General features: G+C 37.3%; 1 protein-coding gene across 1 annotated transcript in view; it reads right to left on the bottom strand.

The window, feature by feature from the left end:
* Positions 1–4356: 4356 nt before the first annotated feature.
* LOC129279272 (deleted in malignant brain tumors 1 protein-like) overlaps positions 4357–22399 on the bottom strand; it is a 32980-nt gene continuing 14937 nt past the window's right edge. The window contains exons 3-9 of the mRNA XM_054915363.2: positions 19792–20103; positions 19231–19245; positions 18053–18379; positions 17413–17427; positions 12065–12400; positions 8679–8740; positions 4357–5551 (exon numbers count right to left, since the gene is read on the bottom strand). Of these exons, the coding sequence (XP_054771338.2) occupies positions 5435–5551; positions 8679–8740; positions 12065–12400; positions 17413–17427; positions 18053–18379; positions 19231–19245; positions 19792–20103 (1184 nt within the window). The 3' untranslated portion in view covers positions 4357–5434. The remainder of the gene's footprint in view (positions 5552–8678; positions 8741–12064; positions 12401–17412; positions 17428–18052; positions 18380–19230; positions 19246–19791; positions 20104–22399) is intronic.

The raw sequence follows: 22399 nt of genomic DNA, 5'->3' as shown, positions 1-22399 counted from the left end.
TGGTTGGCTGCTGCAGAAACTATATTCGTATATGCCATTCAACATTGTGCAATTTTATCCTTTCTTATACACACACACCCACCATCCCTCATCCCCTCACATATACACACACACCCACACACCCTCACACACACACACACACATATATATATATATATATATATATATATAATATGTAATTTCGTTTTATACTGTACACTCTTAAAATAGTTGGGCAAAAAAATGCCTAACTTTTAACCAACCCTGTGCAAAATACTGTCCACACAACTATTGGTTAAAAAAATATTTTTCTCACTTTTTCATCATTTTATTGTCAATCAACCAGTTTTATTGCTAATTAGATCCGAAGAATTGACCAAATACTTTATGCCCATGGTGTATATTTCATATAAAATACTCAGATATATATAACATGGTGTATAATATCTATATTTCTGAAAAATCAATGGGTCAAAAGTTTACATACAGTTCACTGTTGTAGTTATAAAATGCTTTTAAAAAGAGGTGCCATGGCTTTCAGGTGAACTTGGTTTCCTTTTAATCATTTGAGGAATGCGATAATCCTAATAATGTCATTTGAATAATGACTGCAGAATTATGCATGCCTCTTCCTGAGACCTTTGAAGCATGGTTCACATTCCATCCTTGCCATCCAAAGCTAGAATTTGACCTGATGAATAGGTTTTTGTCTTTTGAATAGAATAACTGTTGACCAGAAGTCCCTGGAGGGATTCAGTTTTAGTATCTATAAATGCTACCACCAATACTGTGTTGATCAGAACTGCAACATTAGCACCATGGGGAAGTCAAAGCAATATACTGAAGACCTATAGGCATCGTGTTGTTGATTTTCACAAGTCCGGTTCCTCTTTAGGAGTCATATCAAAGACTCTAATCATGCCCCGTGCTTCTGTGCAAACCATATAATACGGAAGCATAAGACTCTCGGGACAGTGCAGACTCTACCAAGATCAGGGAGAAAGCGAAAACTCAACCGGACAGCAGAACGATAGACTTGTCCGTACAGTTCAGCTTAACCCACGGATGACGAAAAAAGATATTTGCCAGGATCTGGAGGCTTCAGGAAGCAAGGTATCCCCCTCTACCATCAAGCAGGTCCTCCATGATCATGGACTGAGAGGCTGCAGAGCGAAGAAGAAGCCTCAACTCCAGGACCGACACCGTAAAGCCAGACTGAAGTATGCTAATGAACACTTGGGCAAAGATGAAAACTTCTGGCAAAACGTACATTGGTCAGATGAAACCAAGATTGAGCTCTTTGGGCATAACGACCAACGGTATGTGAGGCGTAAACAAGGAGAAGCTTTCAATCCCAAGAATACAATGCCGACTGTAAAGCATATGGCGGTGGCAGCATCATGTTGTGGTGATGCTTTGCAGCAAGTGGTACTGGTTCACTCCAGAAGATTGATGGCACCATGAAGAAAGAGGACTACCTAAAAATTCTTCAGCTAAACCTGAAAAGGTCCGCTAAGAACCTCAATCTTAGTAAGAATTGGGTCTTCCAACATGACAATGACCCAAAGCACTCATCAAAAGTTGTATCGGAGTGGCTGAAGAAGACCAAAGTGAGGGTGATGGAGTGGCCGTCACAGAGTCCAGACCTGAACCCTATTGAGAACCTATGGACAGAACTAAAAAAGCGTGTTCGGTCAAGGAAACCAAGGAATGTGACTCAATTTTATGTCATCTGCGAAGAGGAGTGGTAAAAAATCCCAGGGGAGGTCTGCAAGAAGCTAGTGTCCAGTTGTCCACGTCGACTGAGAGATGTGAAGACGAATGGAGGCAGTGCTAACAAGTATTAGGGCTGATGTATGTAAACTTTTGACCCTCCAATAAACTGGAAATATAACTATTATGAACCATATATAATTATTTCTCCAAGTGTTTTTATTTGAAGTATATTCCAGGTATATTTAGAAGAGACCACACTTGTCTGCATCCTTGAAATGATATGTTGGCAGGAATGAGTGAAAGTGTGAAAATTTGAGGATCACTGTTTGTCTACTAGGTGTATGTAAACTTTTGGCCCAAACTGTATATTTATATATATATATATATATATATATATATATATATATATATATATATATATATATATATATATATATATATATATATATATACACAACAAAAAAAGTAAGTCCCCCCTTAAGCAAACATCAATAATTTTCGAACCAATGCTACCCTCTGAATAAATGTTATGGACGTATTTTACGTCATGCTTCAGTGAGCACCGTCAGAAGGCAAAAATGTCACTTTTCAAAAGTCACAAGCCAAATATCATGACTTTGATTCCATTTTATTGGAACTAATTCCACATTCTCATCATAAAAAATAGTCAGAAGGCTTGTAAAGGTACTTTCTAAAAGACGATACATTTTTTGGCTAAATTTCACGGTTGAATAAACACAAGTCAAAATTTGCTATAACTGGATTTTTTACACATTTCTAAAGAAAAAATGATCGAATATGATGACAGTTATTTTTGGGAAGAGTATCTTCAACAATATTCATCGTTTCACGGTTCAATGAACATTTATTGAAAACAAAAAATACGATTTTCAAATATCATAGGCAAGTATTGTTTCATTTTGGTAACTGAAAATTATCTTTTCTCAACTTTATCGTTATGTTCATGACCAATAAACATGCTTCAATGATTCATAGGCGTTTAATTAAACATTCACGCTTGCATGAACATGTGGAATGTGATTAGCTCTTTTGTACGTTATTGGAAAAAATGCAATTTGTAACTATGGATATCTGTCACAAACCTCCTTGCATAGTTCATTTGATATAATTTTTATGAAAATCCCGATGTTTAATGTATCAGTGAGCACACAATATTCGAAAATTATGCAAATGAGAAGAAAGTTCAAGGCCTTGGCCCTACTCTGTGCCGTATCGAATGGTTATTTTGGTGTGCGCGCCTTTTGGATAGTGTTACTCTGAAGCCATGTGCGAAGTTTCATGAAATAAATGTTGGCAGAAGTAACAAAAACCGTCCATGAAACAACCCTTCATTGCACATTTGTTAAAATTTTGACTTCCTCTCTCATAGACATTGTGTACATTATGGATGCATATGTTTAAGAATAAGTGACCCCTTAGTCAATATGGTGGAACTTTTTTTCAAGGCTGCCTTTCGCAATGTCATTTGGCAGTAATGTTTATCAACCTATGGGCAGAATTCTGTGCAAAAATGTAATCGATTTGTTTATTCATGGATGAGTGAGCACGCATCAAAGTGGGAAAAGGGGTATTTTCAATGTCACAGACTCATTTTAAAGGGTAATAAAGTGAATATTGGGGGAAAATTCGGTTTCGAATGTGACTTTAATTGCTCTTGTTTTTATCATCCATCATTTGTATCACCACACACTTTCCGACCTTTTAAAATTTTTATGGTTGAGCGAGCACATTCGAAAAATTAGGAATGAATACTCTTTATACTGCATAAATGTATTCTTTTCCTAACAATTTCTCAGGATCAGTTTAATTTATGGCCAATCAGTGATGGATCCAGAATTTTAAAATGGGAGAGGGTCCTATAATCGGGGGAGCCACCAACATTTTCAAATTTTAACATGATCTAACAAGTTGTAGAGGATACTACCATAAACCCCTATGATGATACGTCACAATACAGGGGCCGCGTAACGATTTTCAAAGTGGGGGGGGGGGGCTGACCATGCAAAAAATCACAATCGTATGGTCATTTTTACATTTTTGTACATGCTTTTGGAAAAAGTGGGGGGGGGGGGGGGGCTGAACCCCCCCCCCCCCCGCTTCCGCGGCCCCTGCAATACATTTTGCTCACTCAACCATAAACATACGATATCAAAATTGTGTGTCGAGTGGCTAAATGATGGATAGTAAAACAGCATTAACACCATAAAATTCACCTACAACAACTTTTGCCCAACTTTGTATTTGCACAATATGAAAAAACGACTCTTGTTACTTAAAAAAATTGTCATTTTTAATTCAATATTTATTTACTCACGCATGACCCAACTGATCAATCTCATTTTCCCCCAGGAGTTGCTTAATGAGTGTAGAAAACCACCTACGAAATATCATATCTCAAAATAATTCCGTTCAAAAGTTACAGCAATTTGATTTAGGGGGGACTTACTTTTTTTGTTGTGTATATATATATATATTACCAACAGTGGACAGTATGTTGCCCAACATTTCAAGTGTGTATGCTTGCCATTTCCAGGTAAATAGTTTTTTTTTTAAACACCCACACAACCACACACACTAATAAAACAAACATGAATACATAAACAGTTAACATATAAAAATGAGACTAGTATAAAACTAAACTTTTGCATTATCATATTTTAATAGAAAGTTTAAAATATCATCAATTGTTAAAAATATATACTAGGAAAATTATACGACCTTGCACAGCAAAAACTGTGGTGTTATCCGGTGTACATAGAGGACCACACCAGTTATTTTACACCGGTGTTGAATTGTCAGTGTTAGTTTAACACCTCCAGGTGTTATACAACACTGATTTGCACTCTTTGGTGTTATGTTCAATATCTAGGGTGTAGTTTTAACACCTCAGGGTGTGGTCCTCTATTCACATCAAATGGTGTCAGTCTTAACACCACAGTTTTTACAGTGTCTGCCCGGTGTGAATTAAAAAAAGGAAACAAGTAATGATATTGGTAACTGGGGTGGGAGAATCTTTATTGAAGACAATCTGATTTTAATCAGTTTGGATTAGAGCAGATATAGAAAATTTTGATTAGTCTAACCTTTATGAAAATTTATCTCAAAGGTTATAAGAGTGAGCTTACGATTTAAGACGATTCACGACTGTTGACTGGATTACCAGGGAAGTAAATGGTAGTCACTAACAAGTCCCCGGGATGACGATAACACAATTTTTTCAATGATGTCGTACGTAGAAATCACAAAGATGGATTGCGGTTCTACAAACTACCATCGTAAATCGTAAGTCCCCTATCAACCAGGTCAGGCGACCCTGGGCTGTTTTGTTGTTGTTGTTTAATTATGGTTGATGCTTCTACATTGACATACGTATGAATAATGTCCTTTTGACATTGTATGAGGCGATCTGTGGGTTATTTGTAAAATATTGGACAATTTATGCGGTTTGGCCATGTACTCGAAAACAATATTGGCATAAGGAATCTAAAAAGAAACCATAATATGAATTTTTGTCGTATCTTTTGCAAAAGTCTTTCGCCATGTAACAATCGTTCTACTCTTCCATGATTAAACTGTCATCATTCCTAGTTTGCCATGACGATATAAAGAGAATTTGTAAACGCTATTTAACAGGAAAGGGTTATAAAAATCTCATCCTTATAACAAGCCGCCACCAGTTGAGTACGTCCGTTGTCATGGTTATTTATCGTCGTTAGGTCTACTTCTGCTTGAGTTTTGACAGTAGATTGACAAGAGCTTCCACGACATCTTTCTCCCTCAGGTCAGCGCTCTTTTTCTCATCAGCCTCCTTTAGCTGCATTTCCAGATCGGCCATCTGAACAAACAAAAAAAAAAGAAAAAAAAAAGAGAAAAACGGCTATGGTAAATTAATTTGACGGTGTTCACGAAAAGTTTTGGACCAAACAGATTTATAACGTGACCTATCAGAAACTGATGATATTAAGGGCATATGAGAGTAATTCATCCGCGCGCATAGCATGTAATGCGTAAGTAAAGATCACATGACTTTATTCATTGAAAATAGACAAAATGACAGTATATCACAATATAAATGAGAGAAATAATGTCATGTTCATACTTTTTCATAATCAAGGCCTTTGGAGAGGCTAGACAGCATTTTTGTATTTTATAATTATTATTCACAATATGCAGTGACCGAAATTATGGTTAGTCTTATTTCAGGCCATTTAACTTTTGATTGAGCTGGACAAGTACACGATTAACATAATGAGAGTTTTGATGTACTCTTAATTGTGACCAATGACAGTGAATTAAAGCAAAATCTATTGTGGGATGATTTTTGATGATTTTTTTGATGAGCTATATGATTTAACACGTGAGTGAATGGGGGTCTGTAATACTAATGTTAGCCCATAAGCATGATAAGTAATATGGAATTGACTAACAAGACGCTCCCAGTACTAAAAATTTTCGACATGATCAGACTGTAAAGATCTTGAGTTTGAAATCGATTCTTTGCTGTCGGTACCCATTTTCACCTTAATTTGGAGGATAGCAGTGTTTATAGCTTCAAGTCTTGCTAGATGTCAAGGCACTCGCTAGTAAATAGTATTGGGGTGACATCCTAAATAACTTAATCCAATATGCCCAATGACCGGAAAAGTCGGTGAAGACTCCTTTTTATCTGGCATGATAATCCTTATAAAGCTCACCTGTCCCCTTTTATTTTGCATAAAATACAATTATGGAATCTTATATCCAACGGTATAAGTTCCACATAATCTCCCGGGGCGCCACTTGACGAGTGGATACCATGCGCGACCAAAAAACACGTAAAAAGGATGTCTTTTTCGAGATAGGGCACGTTACGTACGTAACGTAATAAGGGTGTCAAAAGCACCAAAATAATGTAAAAGGGGTATCTATTTCGCAAGGAAAGCTACGTGTTTAGGGTCAAAATGTGCAAGGGTAAAAAGACTGAAATATTATATAAAGGATGTACTTTTTGCCCAACAGTCAACACTATACGTGATTAGAGTCCGATTTGCGCGAGGTGTGGGAGGTGGGGCCGTTCCAAGCCCAATATTTGTAGGTAAAGGTAAAACCGACGTCCGTGACATTAAAATATCGCTGTACTTGTTTAGGGGTTCAATTTAGGAAATACTTGCCAAGGGTATCGTTTTGTTTCCAATACTTGTTGGGGTACTAGCTCACTGCAACCATCCTGCCTGTGGGGAATCTACAGGTATGACTATGGTATGCCAATGCTGTACAGAGCACACACTTTAAAAATTATCAAAATATCACTTTTATGACCAAAATTACAAATTTCCATACATTTGCAATTTATTTTTCATCAGTAACTTGGGAATAATTTTTGTATTCACCAGAGCGCTCAAAAACTTGAATTTTTGGCATATTTTTGTGTACGCCCTCTATTGGTGGAAAGTAATTTTGTAAGAAAATTTTCATTTTTCAATCTCTCTTTTTAATTGAGAAAAAAATAATTTAAAGAATCCAATTTACTTAAAAGCCAAGTTGCATGATGAATAGGTGTTATGGAAACTGTCTGTGTAAAAAAAAAATCAAGCATTTGTCCCAAAGAAAAAAAAGAGAAAATAAGCCAAACATTGCCACCCTTATTTTGCCACACATGGAGACATAACAGAGAACAAGGTTATATCATAACCTTGTTCATTGAATAAGTGGTTAAGGGTAGGGTTTCACACGCCAATACTTGTTAAGGGGTGCATTTTCAGAATATGTTTTACTTGTTTAGGGTGCTTTTCGGGACCCCATGGTCACGCATGCCCCCCCCCCTCCCCGGCATAATCTTGATTCTTGATTGGCTGGTCGATTGGATTGCACCGGATTGTCATAATAGTAACGTTTGAAATGGGGCCCTGATTGGATCACTGGTTTCAGACTGTCTCGAAGTTCGTCAGTTTCAGGTATTATTTTACTGATCGGAAAATTTACCCCGATCAGAAAATACCAGGTAATTTTGTACACACGTATACGGGATAGTACGATACGACGGAGAATAGGAATCAATTTTTCAAAGAAAGCTTTCAAAGAAAGCAAACGTGAATAATATAATAATATTTATGATGGCGAAAATAGTCAAATTGACTGGTTGCCAAATAAAAAGAGGAACCCTCCCTGCTGAGCTATTGATTTTGAATCTCGCGCCTTGCTTGCTTATCAGACCATATTGCATACTGTGCATGTTCGTAACTTCAGGAACTTCTCCCAAAGGATATTATATATTTCGGGGCGATGTGAATGCGGGAATTTTAACGGGTTAAGCCTGAAAAAGTTCTCGTTATTTAACAGGGATTCTTGTTAGGAGGCGATTATTGGGAGCTATTGTCTCTATCTGTATGGGACAGTCACATGAACATACCTTTCTCCAAACCGAGCGATAGTATGTCATTGTAAGGTAATAACCTTTTGTGTCGATCTGGGCCCCGTCTTTATACAAAGAGTTACGATTGATCTGATCATCTTAAACAATATGGAAATCCAACATTGTCTTGGTTTTTTTTCTCCTGGAAATTTGCACGATGCCCTTTGAAAAAAGGCAAACTGAATCGTAAAGAAAACATTGAATGTATAAATATACATAATTATCAAGAAAATATTTCGAACAAACGTCTATGTCAGATGTTGACGTTGCTGGCTTTCCATCTATAGTTGATTGATCCAATCAATCATAACTCTATGGAAATCCATCAGTGTCATAATTTTTTCTACAGGAAATTTGCAAAATGTCCTTTGTAAACAAAGGAGAACACCCCAAATTGTCAAGAAATCAATGAATTTATGGATATGCATTCATTTCTAGAATTTTTTGAACAAACATGCATTTCATATGTTGACTTTGCTGGCTTTCCATAGTTGCGATTGATTGGATCAATCGTAACTCTCTGTAAGACGGAGCCCTGGAGTTGTGACTTTAGCGTTTAATCGATCCTTACCTTTTCTTGCTGTTTCATGTCTCCCTTCTTGAACAACCACACCAGATCGTTAATACTGGCGCCTGATAGAATGTAGGGAAATGGCGGAGAGAGAGAGAGAAAGAGGGGGAGGGGGGGGGGGGAGATGAATGTAGAAGAGAAAGGTTGAAGAAAGAAAAATTAAAAAAAGAATACAAGTGAGAGATGGGAAGAGAGGGAAAAAGTGCGAGAGAGAGAGAGAGGGGGGGGGGGAGAAAGCTAAAGTTAGTATGTTTTGTACATTATTATTTATAATAAATGTTGGTGGATTTGTATATGAAATTGCTAAGAAAAATAGCAAATAGAATTTTTTTTTAAAAATGATTTACACATTCGTTTCTGTTTATGGCATCCACTATACACATGCACGCCCGGGCGCTGCAATTGTTTCGGGGGGGGGGGGGGGGGCTCAAGACGCTTAAAAATCCTCGAAGAAACTCGAAATCGACTTGAAGGTTCCAGTTGTTTTTTTTCTCATGTACGATATTGTATGATCATCAATAAATATAATTTTTTTATTGAAATGATTTGAATTCCACGGAATTAAAAGCACGTGCTGACTTAATATTAAGACTTTAAACCGGATATTTATGCAAAGTTTTCATTAATGCGTATATGTATAAGCAATTGATGTGAGCCCAAAGTGGTGCTGCTGACGAGCATCTCCCTAATTAAATGCGAGCTCGCCTGAAAATGTTGTGTAACTAAATAAATAAATGATGCGAGCGCGAGAGCCGAAAGTGTTATACACTGACATGAAATAAGAATATTTTAAGGACTGTGTGAAGAAAGTAACGAAGAGGAATACTGTATCAGTAATCAAACTGATAGCGCGCAGTGCGAGCTCAAACTCTGTAATGCTCAGACCTAAAAACAGGATAATTCAAGAAATTTTTGCAACCGTGAACAGGATGCATATCTCAATGATTATGATTAATAAATACAAGCACAAAGCGCGAACCGAGATTTGTGAAATAGAGTACCGAAGTGTGACGCAACGATGTCATGACAACGAACCAGCTGGTTCTAAACTGAGTCGCAGCTGCACATTTGTATTTGCATAATTGGTGATGTGTTTTGTCCCTGGTTGTTACCATCATTCTGAGAGTCATAACAAGGCGCCCCTTCATAAAGTTGTTCGTAAGTTAACACCGGCTTTAAGAACGACTGGTGATCCTTTCTTGTGATATATGGTATAATAAATTGGCGATGGTTTAGCGCGTAAGAAAGGATCACCCAGACTTTTTTAAAAGTCGCTCCTAACTTACGAACAGCTTATGAAACGGCCTTCGGCATAGGCGGATCCAGGGGGCCCGAGGGGCCCGGGCCCCCCTATTGGCAGAGCAAAAAAAAAGAAAAAAGGCGAAAGAAAGAAAAAAAGAAAAAAAGGAAGAGAGAGGAGAAAAAAAGAAGGGGGAAACAAAAGAGTAAGAAGACAAGTGAATAAAATAAGATGAGGGGAAGACTTGGAAAATTAAGAAAATTAAGAAAATCTTTCATGTCACTAAATAAAAATTTCGCCCGCGCTTCGCGCTCGCATTGCATTTTAGGTGATTTACATATCTTGTTCAATATGGAGTTTGAATATCAATATATAATATACAAAACACATTTCATCTCGGAAATCGAACTTTCATTATTTCGTGTGATTTAGAAATTGATTTTTAAAAAGTGCTCTGTAAAAATGTCAGTTTTATGGTCTGAATATTATCACTTTCTGCTCGCGCTGCGCGCTCGAAAATTTTGATTTATCAGGTACCTATTATTTTCGTGTATTCCATAAAGTTGTCAAAATATCCCTTTTCAGGTCTGATTGTCGAAACGTATCAGCTTGCGCTGCACGCTCGCATTTTGTATGTCTCAATATTGATTATACAACAAACTACTTAAATCCCCTTTTCATGACAGTGTATAAAAAAAATTAGGCTCACAATTTGCGCTCGCATTAATGGTTAATAATGCATCCTAGTTATAATGACAAAAGTGATTGAAATGTCCAGTTTTCAGGCCATCATTTCATCAGATTTCGCGCCCTCATTAGACATTAAGGAATAAGATATTAATTTAATAATTGAATTGTCCCTTTTGTTTCATCTCGAGCTTACCAAGAGGAATAGGCAGACAGTCTTCATTTTCATATGATGACATGTCCTAAGGACATTATCATTATGCAGTTTCAGATCTCAATATAATTTTTTTTTTGCTCACACTTTGTGCTCTCATTATTAATGTAGAAATATCCCCTATTACTCATTCTTTTCATGGTTTAAAATACATGAATAGAGTGTCCCGTTTTTAGGTATAAATCTTGAATTTTTTTCCGCTCGCGCTTCGCGCTTGCATCAATTGTTAAGTTACATAGCTATCTTGTTCACGATTATAAAAATTGGTTAAAATTTTCCATTCTTTATGTAGAAATGTCAAAAAATTTTCAGCTCGCCCTTCGCGCTCGCATGATTTGATTGCTGAAATATGTAATGTCTGCATGACTAAGTGGCAGTCCTTAACAGGTACCTTTTCGATCAGTTCAAAACGCATATAAAAATTTTCTGCTCGCGCTTTGCGCTCGCATTATTAATGTAAGGAAGATCACCAATTACTCATCCTTTTCATGATTTACAAAAACATGAATAGAGTGTCTCGTTCAGTAGGTCTAAATCTAGAAATTTTGCGCTCGCATTGTTTAGTTACATACCTATTCCGTTTAAGTTACAAAAAGTGCTTAGAATTTCCATTCTTCGGGTAAAAATGTCAAAAATTTCAGCTCGCGCTTCGTGCTCGCATTATTTGATTTTTTAAATATGTAACGTCTTCATGGCTAACTGCATGCAATCGTTACCTTTTCCATCAGTTCATTTCTGCTCGCGCTTCGCGTTCGTAGTAATTATTTAGTTGCACACACATCTTTTTCAGGATATAAAACATTGCCAAGAATGTTCAAATTTAAGGAAAATAAACACAAGATTTCCAAAAAATTAAGCTCGCGCTTCGCGCTCGCATTATATAAATAAGGATTATGATATTATATGTTTATGTTGATTAATAAGAATAAAACTAAAAAGTGACTGTTAGGACTACCCCTTCAAAGAAACCAAAAATCATCTTCGAGCGGCCAATTTGGCCCCCCCCCCCTATTGGCAAAGGCTGGATCCGCCCCTGCTTCGGTGTCGTTTGATTAGAACCATACAGGCCGCCATGACACACTGACGTCATCGCTTTGGTACTTTATCACCCGGCTCTATCATATCAATACTGAAAAAAAAAGAGACGCTTTAAGGAATGTGAAACGAAGGGAGGGGGAGGGGGAGTGGGGGCGGGTGCCACTTCGGGCCCCATTGATCCGCATCGAGGTGGGGGTAATCACCTACCTGTTGCGGGCGTGCATAAGACCTCGACATCATGGTCATGATCGCAATTAGAGTTAGATCCATCGGCAGTAGATGATGGGCAGTCCAGGACAGAAGACTCATCGCCCGTGCAGGCGACCTCGGTGAGCACAACGGATCCAGAACCAGGTCCAAAAAAGTCATAGTCGGGAAGGTTGTAGAATGCATCATCGGGAAAGCCGAGTTGATTGCAGACGACGTTGGCATCCTCTTGAGTCCATCCACTGCTACAGACGGTCCCCCATTCGCCATTCCTGTAAATCTCAACTGTACCCCATCCTTTGCTCTCATCACTGTTGGTTCCACCAAGTCGAACCACTGAATGAGATGTAAATATACGAATAAGTTATGATGTTGGTTTGATACTTAACCTGAGAAAAAACCCTCCCGAATCTATAGAAACGATTAGTCTAATAGAGTCCAAGTCTAACATGATTTACATGGAGTTTAAAGTACACACACGAAGAAAATTCACGAAAGTGATGATTATAGACAAATTATATATGGATGGAAAGGTCTTGTCTTTTTATACACAAATATGTCACTAAAAAGTCTTATAGATGTCGTGGAAATGCAAGAAATGACATTATTAGAGTCTTTAGAGACCCTTCTCAGCCCCCCAGCCGCCCCCAGACCGACAGTTCACGCAGTGAAAACAGTCGAGAATAATGACGTCACACAATCGTCGAGCTCATCATCCCTCTGTGCATAATACACTGAATCACCTTACTGACCTGTTCAATATCTTCAGAATTTACCGTTTTCTTCATGTAATGTGATATCCGATATCCGACCAAAAGTGAACCAGAACTGTGTTACTTTGCCCGTTTTTATTGAACTGGGAATTGTAAAGACCGATTTTGTCCACTGGACAGGCGTCGTGGGTTGTGTTGCTCCAGTCAGTCAGTCAGTGAGTCAGTGTTTATTGAAAAACTCAAAGCTGTAGCTGCCCATTCACTGCTTGCCGCTGCACAGTGGGCCAGAATGAGTTGAAAGTGCGCCAAATTATATTCCGTGCTAGATTTTTACTTTAACATGTTGATTATGGGTAATTTTGGGCGTAAAATCGACTGAACATAATTTAAAGCCGATATGACGTCACCTTGATACCAAATTTTGATTGGCTATTTAAAACCTAGCTGTGAAAAGACAAATTACGCTAAACAATGTGTAGTAAACTTTGTGTTATGTGCTACTTTAAGATTGACCAGAGAGAATGTTGGTTTATGCTTCTCAAATGCATAAAAAGTGTGCATGAGATGTCGAAAATAATTTTATGGCATCAAAATGATCATTAATTAGATTTATTAAAAAAAAAACCTTTAAGATCTGCTTTATCTAGCTGTGTTGACTTGTGTAAAACGCAGAGTATATAACACCACGAATGTATCACTATATGAGGAGTGTTTTTTTTTTTGCTGAAATTATTCTACAAGTAAGTTTTATCTCTGGAAGAGTTGTGGGTATAGCCCTTATTTGCGTTAGCAACCTTTATTTTGTTTACATTATGCCCGGAATTCATGTCATTTTCATGGAATGGAAGAGGAATCGTCCTCGCCGTGCAAAAGCGAACGGCAATGTAAACCCATACCGTGCGCTACGATTGCTGCGCGGTATAAAAATAACCGCTTTTGAACAGGTTTTTGGGGGTGTTGTGTCAAGTAAAATCGGCTCTAACATGAAAACGGGCAAAAACGGGCAGCTAAATTTGGTATCGACTTAAAGCTTAGACATCGGGAAAAATGATGTTTATAGAATTTAGACGGAAATCCACGGAAATCTAGATGTTTCTAATGTAAATGCAAAAAAACATGGATTTTTGGCCTATTTCGAGGAATAATCATTCTATAAACCTCCTGAAAGTTGTCTTTTATCTACTTTGAACCCTTTCACACGAAAGAGGAATATATCAGGATTATGTGGGAGCCATTTCAGATTCCTACATGAAAAACCTCCTGTGAAATGGCCTGTTTTTCAACTAGGTTGTCATATACGCGACATTTCGCAAAATGTCACATTTTACGATTTGAGGTAGGAAATTAAAATGATATTGGAATATGGGTACGCCTTTTATTTGTTTTCCACAATATTCATTGCATGTTTGAACAAAAGTGAAATATTTATTGTGAAGCACTGTGAATGTTGTTTGCAGTTGTGTGATGGTGCATCATGTTTGTTATAAGACTGTAAGCCTGGTGGATGTGATCGAGGAAGTGGCCTGGATGAAAGGAAAGTGAACATGTGTCCAATTACTGGTTTGCACATTTTAAGAGAATTTTGTTTCTGGATAAATATTGCTATGCATTCCATGTGAAGAGTAAAGGAGAAGTCCACCCAACCAAAAATTCATTTGAATAAAAAAAAAATTCAGAAAATTTCATAAAAACTGATTCAAATTAAATAATAAAAAATAAAATGCTAAACAAAATTTGAAATGAATAAGATGTGACATAATCAACTCTAATTTGCATGTCATTGTTTTGTGTTTATAACTGTTTTGAGTAAAAAAACAAGGGAAATTACTCTATTCAAATAATTTTTACTTGATGTGGACTTGACATTTAACTCATCCTCTACCCCTCCCATCCTTGCCCAAATAAGTGTGAATCTAATCAAGAACTTGAAAATCAAAAGCAGCAATTAAGAAGTACGATTTAATAAATGCAGGTCTGAATAGAATCTCACATGAAAATAAAAAGAGAAAAAAGAGCTGGGTAGGAATGGGGAAGGAATAATGATTTTTTTAAAAATCCCCGAACAAAATAAATGTCACGAGGTTCGTACCAGGGTCCTCGTACTCATCAAAACAACGTTATACCGGTTTGGCCACAGACCGCTTTTGACTCGCGAATGGGTTTTTAAGGATATATCAAAAAAGACCATTCGCCGCTGTTGCCTCATAATGCTTCGGCAATTCAACTGCAATTCCAATCATTTCGCGATGGATATTGCCGTGTTTTTTGTGGTTCCTGACTTTGCTACGTAATGAAATTTCATAATTTTTGTTCAGTCGTGAAGAAGAATGTCTATGCTTTATATTGATTATAATATTAATGTGACGCAAGTGTAATTTCTAAGTGAAAATGTGCTTTGTTTATTCACATATATTTCTTGAAAAAAAAAAATCATTTTTTCTAAGCTAAATATAGGCCCGGGAATATAGGTTACCAAAATACGTTAAATGTGCATTTTATTTCACTGTTCAGTAAATTCAAACTTTTATCTATATAACAAGACCAATCTAAACAATTCTAAGAGCAAAAAACGTTGATTGGAAAGGTCGTCTTCAATGGGCTGCTGTCAGCTCAGCTGCTCACCGCTCATTGTGTGACGTCACTCAGCTGGAGCTCGAAAGAGGACCGGTGGAAGGCAGAAATATGGCGTGAAAATAAATAATTTTTGAGAGCCGATTTCTGCAAATTCTAATCACTATTTAAAAAAGTGAAGTTAGATATATGATAAGTAATCCTTCCCCTTTACAATGATGACCACAAAAATTAATTATAAAATAGTTTTGATTCTTCGGGTGTGAACTTTAACAAGTCTGCCAGGCAGGGTAACGTATGACGTTACCAGTCGCAAATCGTTCGCCACCCGAGGAACAATTATCTGATAAAACACCACTCAAAGCACGATTACTGCCCTGTGCGATGTCATAATTTTGCGTGTCAATTAATTTTACGAAATAACTGGCTCTTTTCGAATCACTTTAGGGAGAGGTTATTAAGAGCAACCTAAAATTACCATTCCTTCTAAAGTAATTCGGAGAGGGAGACGACCAGGCGCGTAGCCAGGGGGGGGGGCGGTGGGGGCGGTCGCCCCCCCCCCAAACGTCCCCAAAAAGAAAAAAAAAGAAGGGAAAAAAGAGAGGAAAAAAGGAAAAGGGAAGGGAGGAAAGGGAAGAAAGGTAGCTTTGTCGTTTTTTTTTTCTTTTTATTCTTTATTTTTTTTCTCAAAAGAGAAACTCTTGCTTTAAATCTATATATGAATTTTGCTTCCGCGCTGCGCGCGGTTAAATGACAATATTGAAGTTCTCCATTGTTTCCCCACCCTTTCTCTAACCCTGCTTTTCCACCTCAGCTATATGTGTTTCTTGCCAGTTAAAGTTCAAATGTATAGATTAGGGCATGGAATTAGAGTAAGGTTAGGCCGAAGTATATGAAGTTATCTTTTTTTTATTGATCGCGCAACTTCTGGTCGGGTCGGCTCCGGGCGGGTAAAATCTTTATATAAATTTCTGCCGTCACCTCCATAAAGTCAACTTCTCCCGCTTTTCAGGTCATTACTAAACAACCATAATTTGGGGCAAACATGTTCCTAATTTAAAAAGAGGAATGTATAAAATTCGTGTCGTATTATATAAAAAAGTACAATTTTTTTTTCAAATTCTATTAATCTTCATGTTATTTCCCTGCACATTCATCTCCTGTCCTGTTTCGCGCCCTCAGTTTGAAATTTTGAATGATACTTCAAAATGAAGCGCTTCAGGATAAGTCAAATAAATTAGGCATCCTTTTTTATATAAGTTTCAACTTTTTGCGCACTATTTTTCTTGTAATGAAGTTCAATAATCTTAGGAAATCAATTGAATTAGAGCCGATGGGGTATTAGCTATATCTGCATTTGATGAAACGTCCGCCCTTTGAAATTTCAGAGTTTTATTGCTCTGCGCGGGGAAGAATATCTTCCTCCCGGCATATACACTTCTTCTCCTCTGTTTTGCGAGTTAAAGGTATGCACTGTCGCTAAATTGTTTGTAATCAAATCTGATATTTCCAAGGGAAGTATTCAATATATCTTTGAGAATACCCTTTTCTCGGGACCCTTTTCATGGCAAAAAAATTGATAAAACGCTTTAGCTTCCGCGCTTCGCGCGGGGTTATTATGATTTTAATTTCCTCCATTGTATTCCTTTTTGTGCGTTCACAATCACTTTTGAAAACAAGGTTCAAAATCACAATAAAGTCAACTGAATTGGAGCTGATATAGGTACTAGAGACAAGAGAGACGGCTCTTTTTCATTTTAATTTATGAAACACCAAAAGCTTCGCGCTTCGCGCAGGAGGGGGAAACTCCCCCTCCCTGCACCCACCCCCTAGGGAGCGCGCTTCGCGCGCTCTGTAAGTGTTCGCACGCTTCGCGTGCATTTACCGCCCCCTCCAAAATGAAATCCTGGCTACGCGGTTGGAGACGACACGTGTCCTTACGCGGTCAATTTCAAGGCCATTTTATTCGGTCATTGTCCCCAATGTGTCCATTCCCCCATAAAAAAAAACTGACTATAATTGATAATACTCTTACACACTAAGAAAATAAAAGACAATTCTCACCTGGACCTTCATAAGCTGTGACAAGTGGAAATGAATAGAAAGGGGGGAAACGATAAGTTAAGTCAGTATTGAAGTATATACAGTATTTGTAACATTATTCTGAAAAGAAGCTTCTGGATTTAATTTTTCTTTAAATACTTACAGTCAGGGTTAATAAAAATGAAAGAAATTCGTCTTCTCACTAAAACACTTTTTTTTCAAAGTCTATGCTAATCACAACAATAACACTCGTTATCGTTCGTAATCATCATTCCTTATAATTCAGTATGTGAAGATTGTGTGAGTGCCTAATCTTGCTTCTGTTTGTTTTTGAAAAATATCACCATCTTTTAAAACATGTTAACTTTTTATTAATATTTTTTTAATTGGTTTATAGACTTGATTCAAAGTTCTCTAAATTTTTTTGGGAACTGAATAATTCATATTCTGTTAAAATGAAGTATAATATTTAAGGAATCAATCATGAACTGATATATGATTTTATGTAATATATCATGTACATAACAATCAAACGATACCTACTGGTAATCAGTTTTTGGCCTCCTACGGAAACATATTGGAATAAATCAAAACCTGCACCTAAAATTGGTATATGATTATGAAGATATATAAAAATAAAAAGTTGTGTCGCAAGTATTACCTCCAAGACATAGAACCTCTGCGTCTTGATCATGGGTGCAGGTAGGGTCCACAGACGAACTGAATGGGCAGTCAGTGATTGAATCCTCGTCTCCTGTACATGCGACATCGGAGAACAAAATGTCCCCAGATCCAGCTCCAAAGAACTTAAAATCAGAAAAGTGGTAAAAGGCTGGTCCAGAGAAGCCAAGCTGTCTGCAAGCTACATTAGCGTCCTCTTGTGTCCATCCTGTTCCACAGATTGTACCCCATTCCCCTTCGCTCATTATCTCAACAACGCCCCACCCTAGGGTATCATTCTTCTTGGAAGAACCTCCGAGACGAATATCTGAAAGAGAATTGCGACGATCTGATGATAACTATTTTACTACTATTACTACTACTACTACTACTACTACTACTACTACTACTACTACTACTACTACTACTACTATCCCTACTACAACTACAACAACAACAACAACAACAACAACTGCTACTACTACTACTACTACTACTACTACTACTTCTACTACTACTACTACTACTACTACTACTACTACTACTACTACTACTACTACTACTACTACTACTTCTACTACTACTACTACTACTACTTCTACTACTACTACTACTACTACTACTACTACTTCTACTACTACTACTAAGACTTCTACTACTACTACTACTAGTAGTACTACTACTACTACTACCATGACTACCCCTACTACTACTACTACTACTGCTACTACTACTACTACTTCATGTACTTCTTCTACTACTAAGACAGCTTCTCTTAATAGTATGACTAGTGCTAATCCTGCTACTACTTATCCTGCACGGCCGTTTCAGAAAAAAAACCCCGATAATTATATAATCATATTTATATTGTTGTCATCTGTATCGTTTTCAGATAGAAATCGTCCATGACCCATCTCCAACCCCTCTGGGGGCTGCCACTGTACTCTCGTATAGTATAGCAGAATTCTTAGAAGAGGTTGGCCTACAATGTTGTTCAATACGGAGGTGACGAAAAGGCAAGGATTAATTGTTCCAATCTCGATCTCCATTTGCTACGAAACTTGCACTCTGCACTCAAAATAATTTTAGTTCTTACTTTCCTTTGATTTTCTGACTATTTGTGATCTAATTATAGTAATCTTGACTTAATGTCGAGTAGTTAAAAGACAATAAACTCACCTGGCCCAACAGGACCTGTGGAATATGAATGGGAGAAAAGGGGAAAGAGAGATATGATTGTTACTGTTATGTCGTCGATATTGAAGGAAGGAGACACGGCAGAAGAAGAAGAAAGAAGAAGGAGAATAAAGTCGAAGCTTAACTCTTTGACGTCACAAAATAGAAACATATATCCCGGGAAGGAGATGTTTCTCAAACGATGTGTTGTATTCAGCATTTTTAGACTATGAATACAAAATTTTTCACGTAACATTTTTGTAAATTAATATGTTATATGAAAACGTCAACTTTTTATTTTTTAAAATATCGAAATAAATTTTTCATAAAAAATCATAGCATTTAAAAATATTGATTAATGGTAAAAAGAAAAGTTTTGTTATTTACCAAAGTCCTTGACGGATTTTTTCCGAACCTTCATTTATGCTCCTCTATACAGTATTTATAATTATTCAGCTTCAATGAAATCTATCATATCAAACTTGAATTTACAGTCGATTTCCACTCATATCCTTCACCGATCTCTATTCGGCGTTTCTTTTTGTCACAAATGTTTTTTCATACCAGGAATGCAGTAGACTCCAGCGTCCTCACTATGATGACAATCATGTATTCCCCAACCGTTGTTGTTGCACTCAAAGATGGAAGTTTCCCTGCCAGTGCACCTCACATTATCCAGGTTAATCGGTCCAGTTCCTGGTCCAAATGTAGCTGCTTGTACCGTAAAATTAAGTGCACCAGAGAACCCAAGCTGCCTGCAGACAACGTCAGCATCTTTCTGACCCCACTTATCATCGCAGACTGTCCCCCATTGCCCGGCATACACTTCAACGCGACCTTGACTGGATGTACTCCCTGTTCCAGCTAGTCGAATTTCTACAATAAATGAGAGATGACAATTGATCATTCGTTACTAAACGAGTAAAAAGTTCTGTTATTAACCCCCACCCCCACCAAAAAAAAAAAGGAAAACAAAAACGCCAGGTAACATCATTTCGGATGTCACATAATATATATAGCATGGTAAAATACAATAAGAGTCTATAAGGAAATGAAGTATGTTTTACATCGATATAAAGTGCGTATCAAAAACAAGTGGAACGCCTCTGGCAGTCTCGCCTGCATTACGCGATTTAATATAGCAGCAGTGCTAACTTTGAAAACTACTATAAAATAATCATTCACAAAAACACCATTCATATAATGACATAATATCACGTTCATTGACCATAAATGACATTTGAACTTATCAACTACACCCATATCCACATTTCATTTACTCTATCCATAAACTTTCAAAGTTATGATGGCAATTCAACAATTACCCCAACATGGCCTAAGTTTATTGACCTTAACTGACCTTTGACCTTGGTTTTGTGACCTGAAACTCACAGGGGATGTTCAGTGATACTTGATCACTCTTATATTCCAAGTTTTAAGAACTAAATCCATAAACTTACAGAGTTAGGATGGTAATTCAACAAATACCCCCAACACGGCCAAAGTTCATTGGCCTTAAATGACCTTTGACCCTAGTCATGTGACCTGAAACTCGTACAGGATGTTCAGTGACACTTGATTACTCTTATGTCCAAGTTTTATGAACTAGATCCATAAACTTTCAGAGTTAGGATGGTAATTTAACAAGTACCCCCAACACGGCCAAAGTTAATTGACCTTGAATGACCATTGACCATGGTCCTGAAACTCGCACAGGATATTCAGTGAAACTTGATTAACCTAATGTCCAAGTTTCATGAACTAGATCCATAATTTTTCAAAGTTATGATGGTAATTCAACAAATACCCCCAACTTGGCCAAAGTTCATTGACCCTAAATGACCTTTGACCTTGGTCGTGTGACCTGAAACTCAGGCAGGATGTACACTAATACTTGATTAACCTTATGTCCAAGTTTCATGAACTAGATCCATAAATTTTCAAAATTATGATAGTAATTCAACAAATACCCCCAACTTGGCCAAAGTTCATTGACCCTAAATGACCTTTGACCTTGGTCGTGCGACCTGAAACTCAAGCAGGATGTTTACTAATACCTGATCAACCTTATGCCTATGATGTAATGATGTTATGATGTCATTTCCCAAACTTAACCATCGGTTCAGATTTTGAAAATAATTCTCCCAACATGGTCTAATTTCATTGACCCTAAATGCCCTTTGACCTTAGTCATGTGAACTGAAACTCAGGCAGGATGTTTAGTAATAATTGATTAACCCTATGTCCAAGTTTCATGAACAAGGTCCAAATACTTTCTAAGTTATGATGTCATTTTAAAAACTTAACCTTAGGTTGACTTAACCTTAGGTTGATGTTGACGCCGCCGCGGCCGCGGCGGCGCGCCGTCGCACAGTGGGCCAGAAGGAGTTGAAAGTGCGCCAAAATTATATTCCGTTTTATATTTTTACTTTAACATGTTGATTAAGGGTAATTTTGGGCGTAGAATCGACTGAACATAATTTAAAGCCGATATGACGTCACTTTGATACCAAACTTTGATTGGCTACTTAAAACCTATCTGTGAAAAGACAAATTACGCTAAACAATGTGTAGTATATAAACTTTTGTGTTATGTGTAACTTTAAGATTGACCAGAGTGAATGTTGGTTTATGCTTCTCACTTGCCAAAAAAGTGTGTATGAGATCCTGAAAATAATTTTATGGCATCAAAATTATCATTAGATTAAAAAAATGCTTAAAAATCTGAAAAATATGAACCGTGCTTTATCAAGCGGGTAGACTTGGGTAAAACGCAGAGTATATACACCACGAATGTTTTACTATGAGGAGGGTTTTTGGGTGAAATTATTCTACAAGTAACTTTTATCTCTGGAAGAGGGGCGGGTAGCCCTTATATGAGTTATCAACCTCCATTTTGTTTACATTATGCCCGGAATTCATGTCATTTTCATGGAATAGAAGGGGAATCGTCCTCGCCGTGCAAAAATGAACGGCAATGTACACTCCACACGGTGCGCTGCGATGACTGCGCGGTATAAAAATACCCGTTTTTCAACAGGTTTTGGGGGTGTTGTGTCAAGTAAAATCGGCTCTAACATGAACACGGGCAAAAACGGGCAGCTAAATTTGGTACCGACTTAAAGCTTAGACATCTGGCAAAATAATGATGATAGAATTTAAACGGAAATCC

Source organism: Lytechinus pictus, chromosome 16 (assembly GCF_037042905.1).
Source record: "Lytechinus pictus isolate F3 Inbred chromosome 16, Lp3.0, whole genome shotgun sequence".
Taxonomy (NCBI): Eukaryota; Metazoa; Echinodermata; class Echinoidea; order Temnopleuroida; family Toxopneustidae; genus Lytechinus; species Lytechinus pictus.
This window is presented reverse-complemented; position numbering and strand designations above follow the sequence as displayed.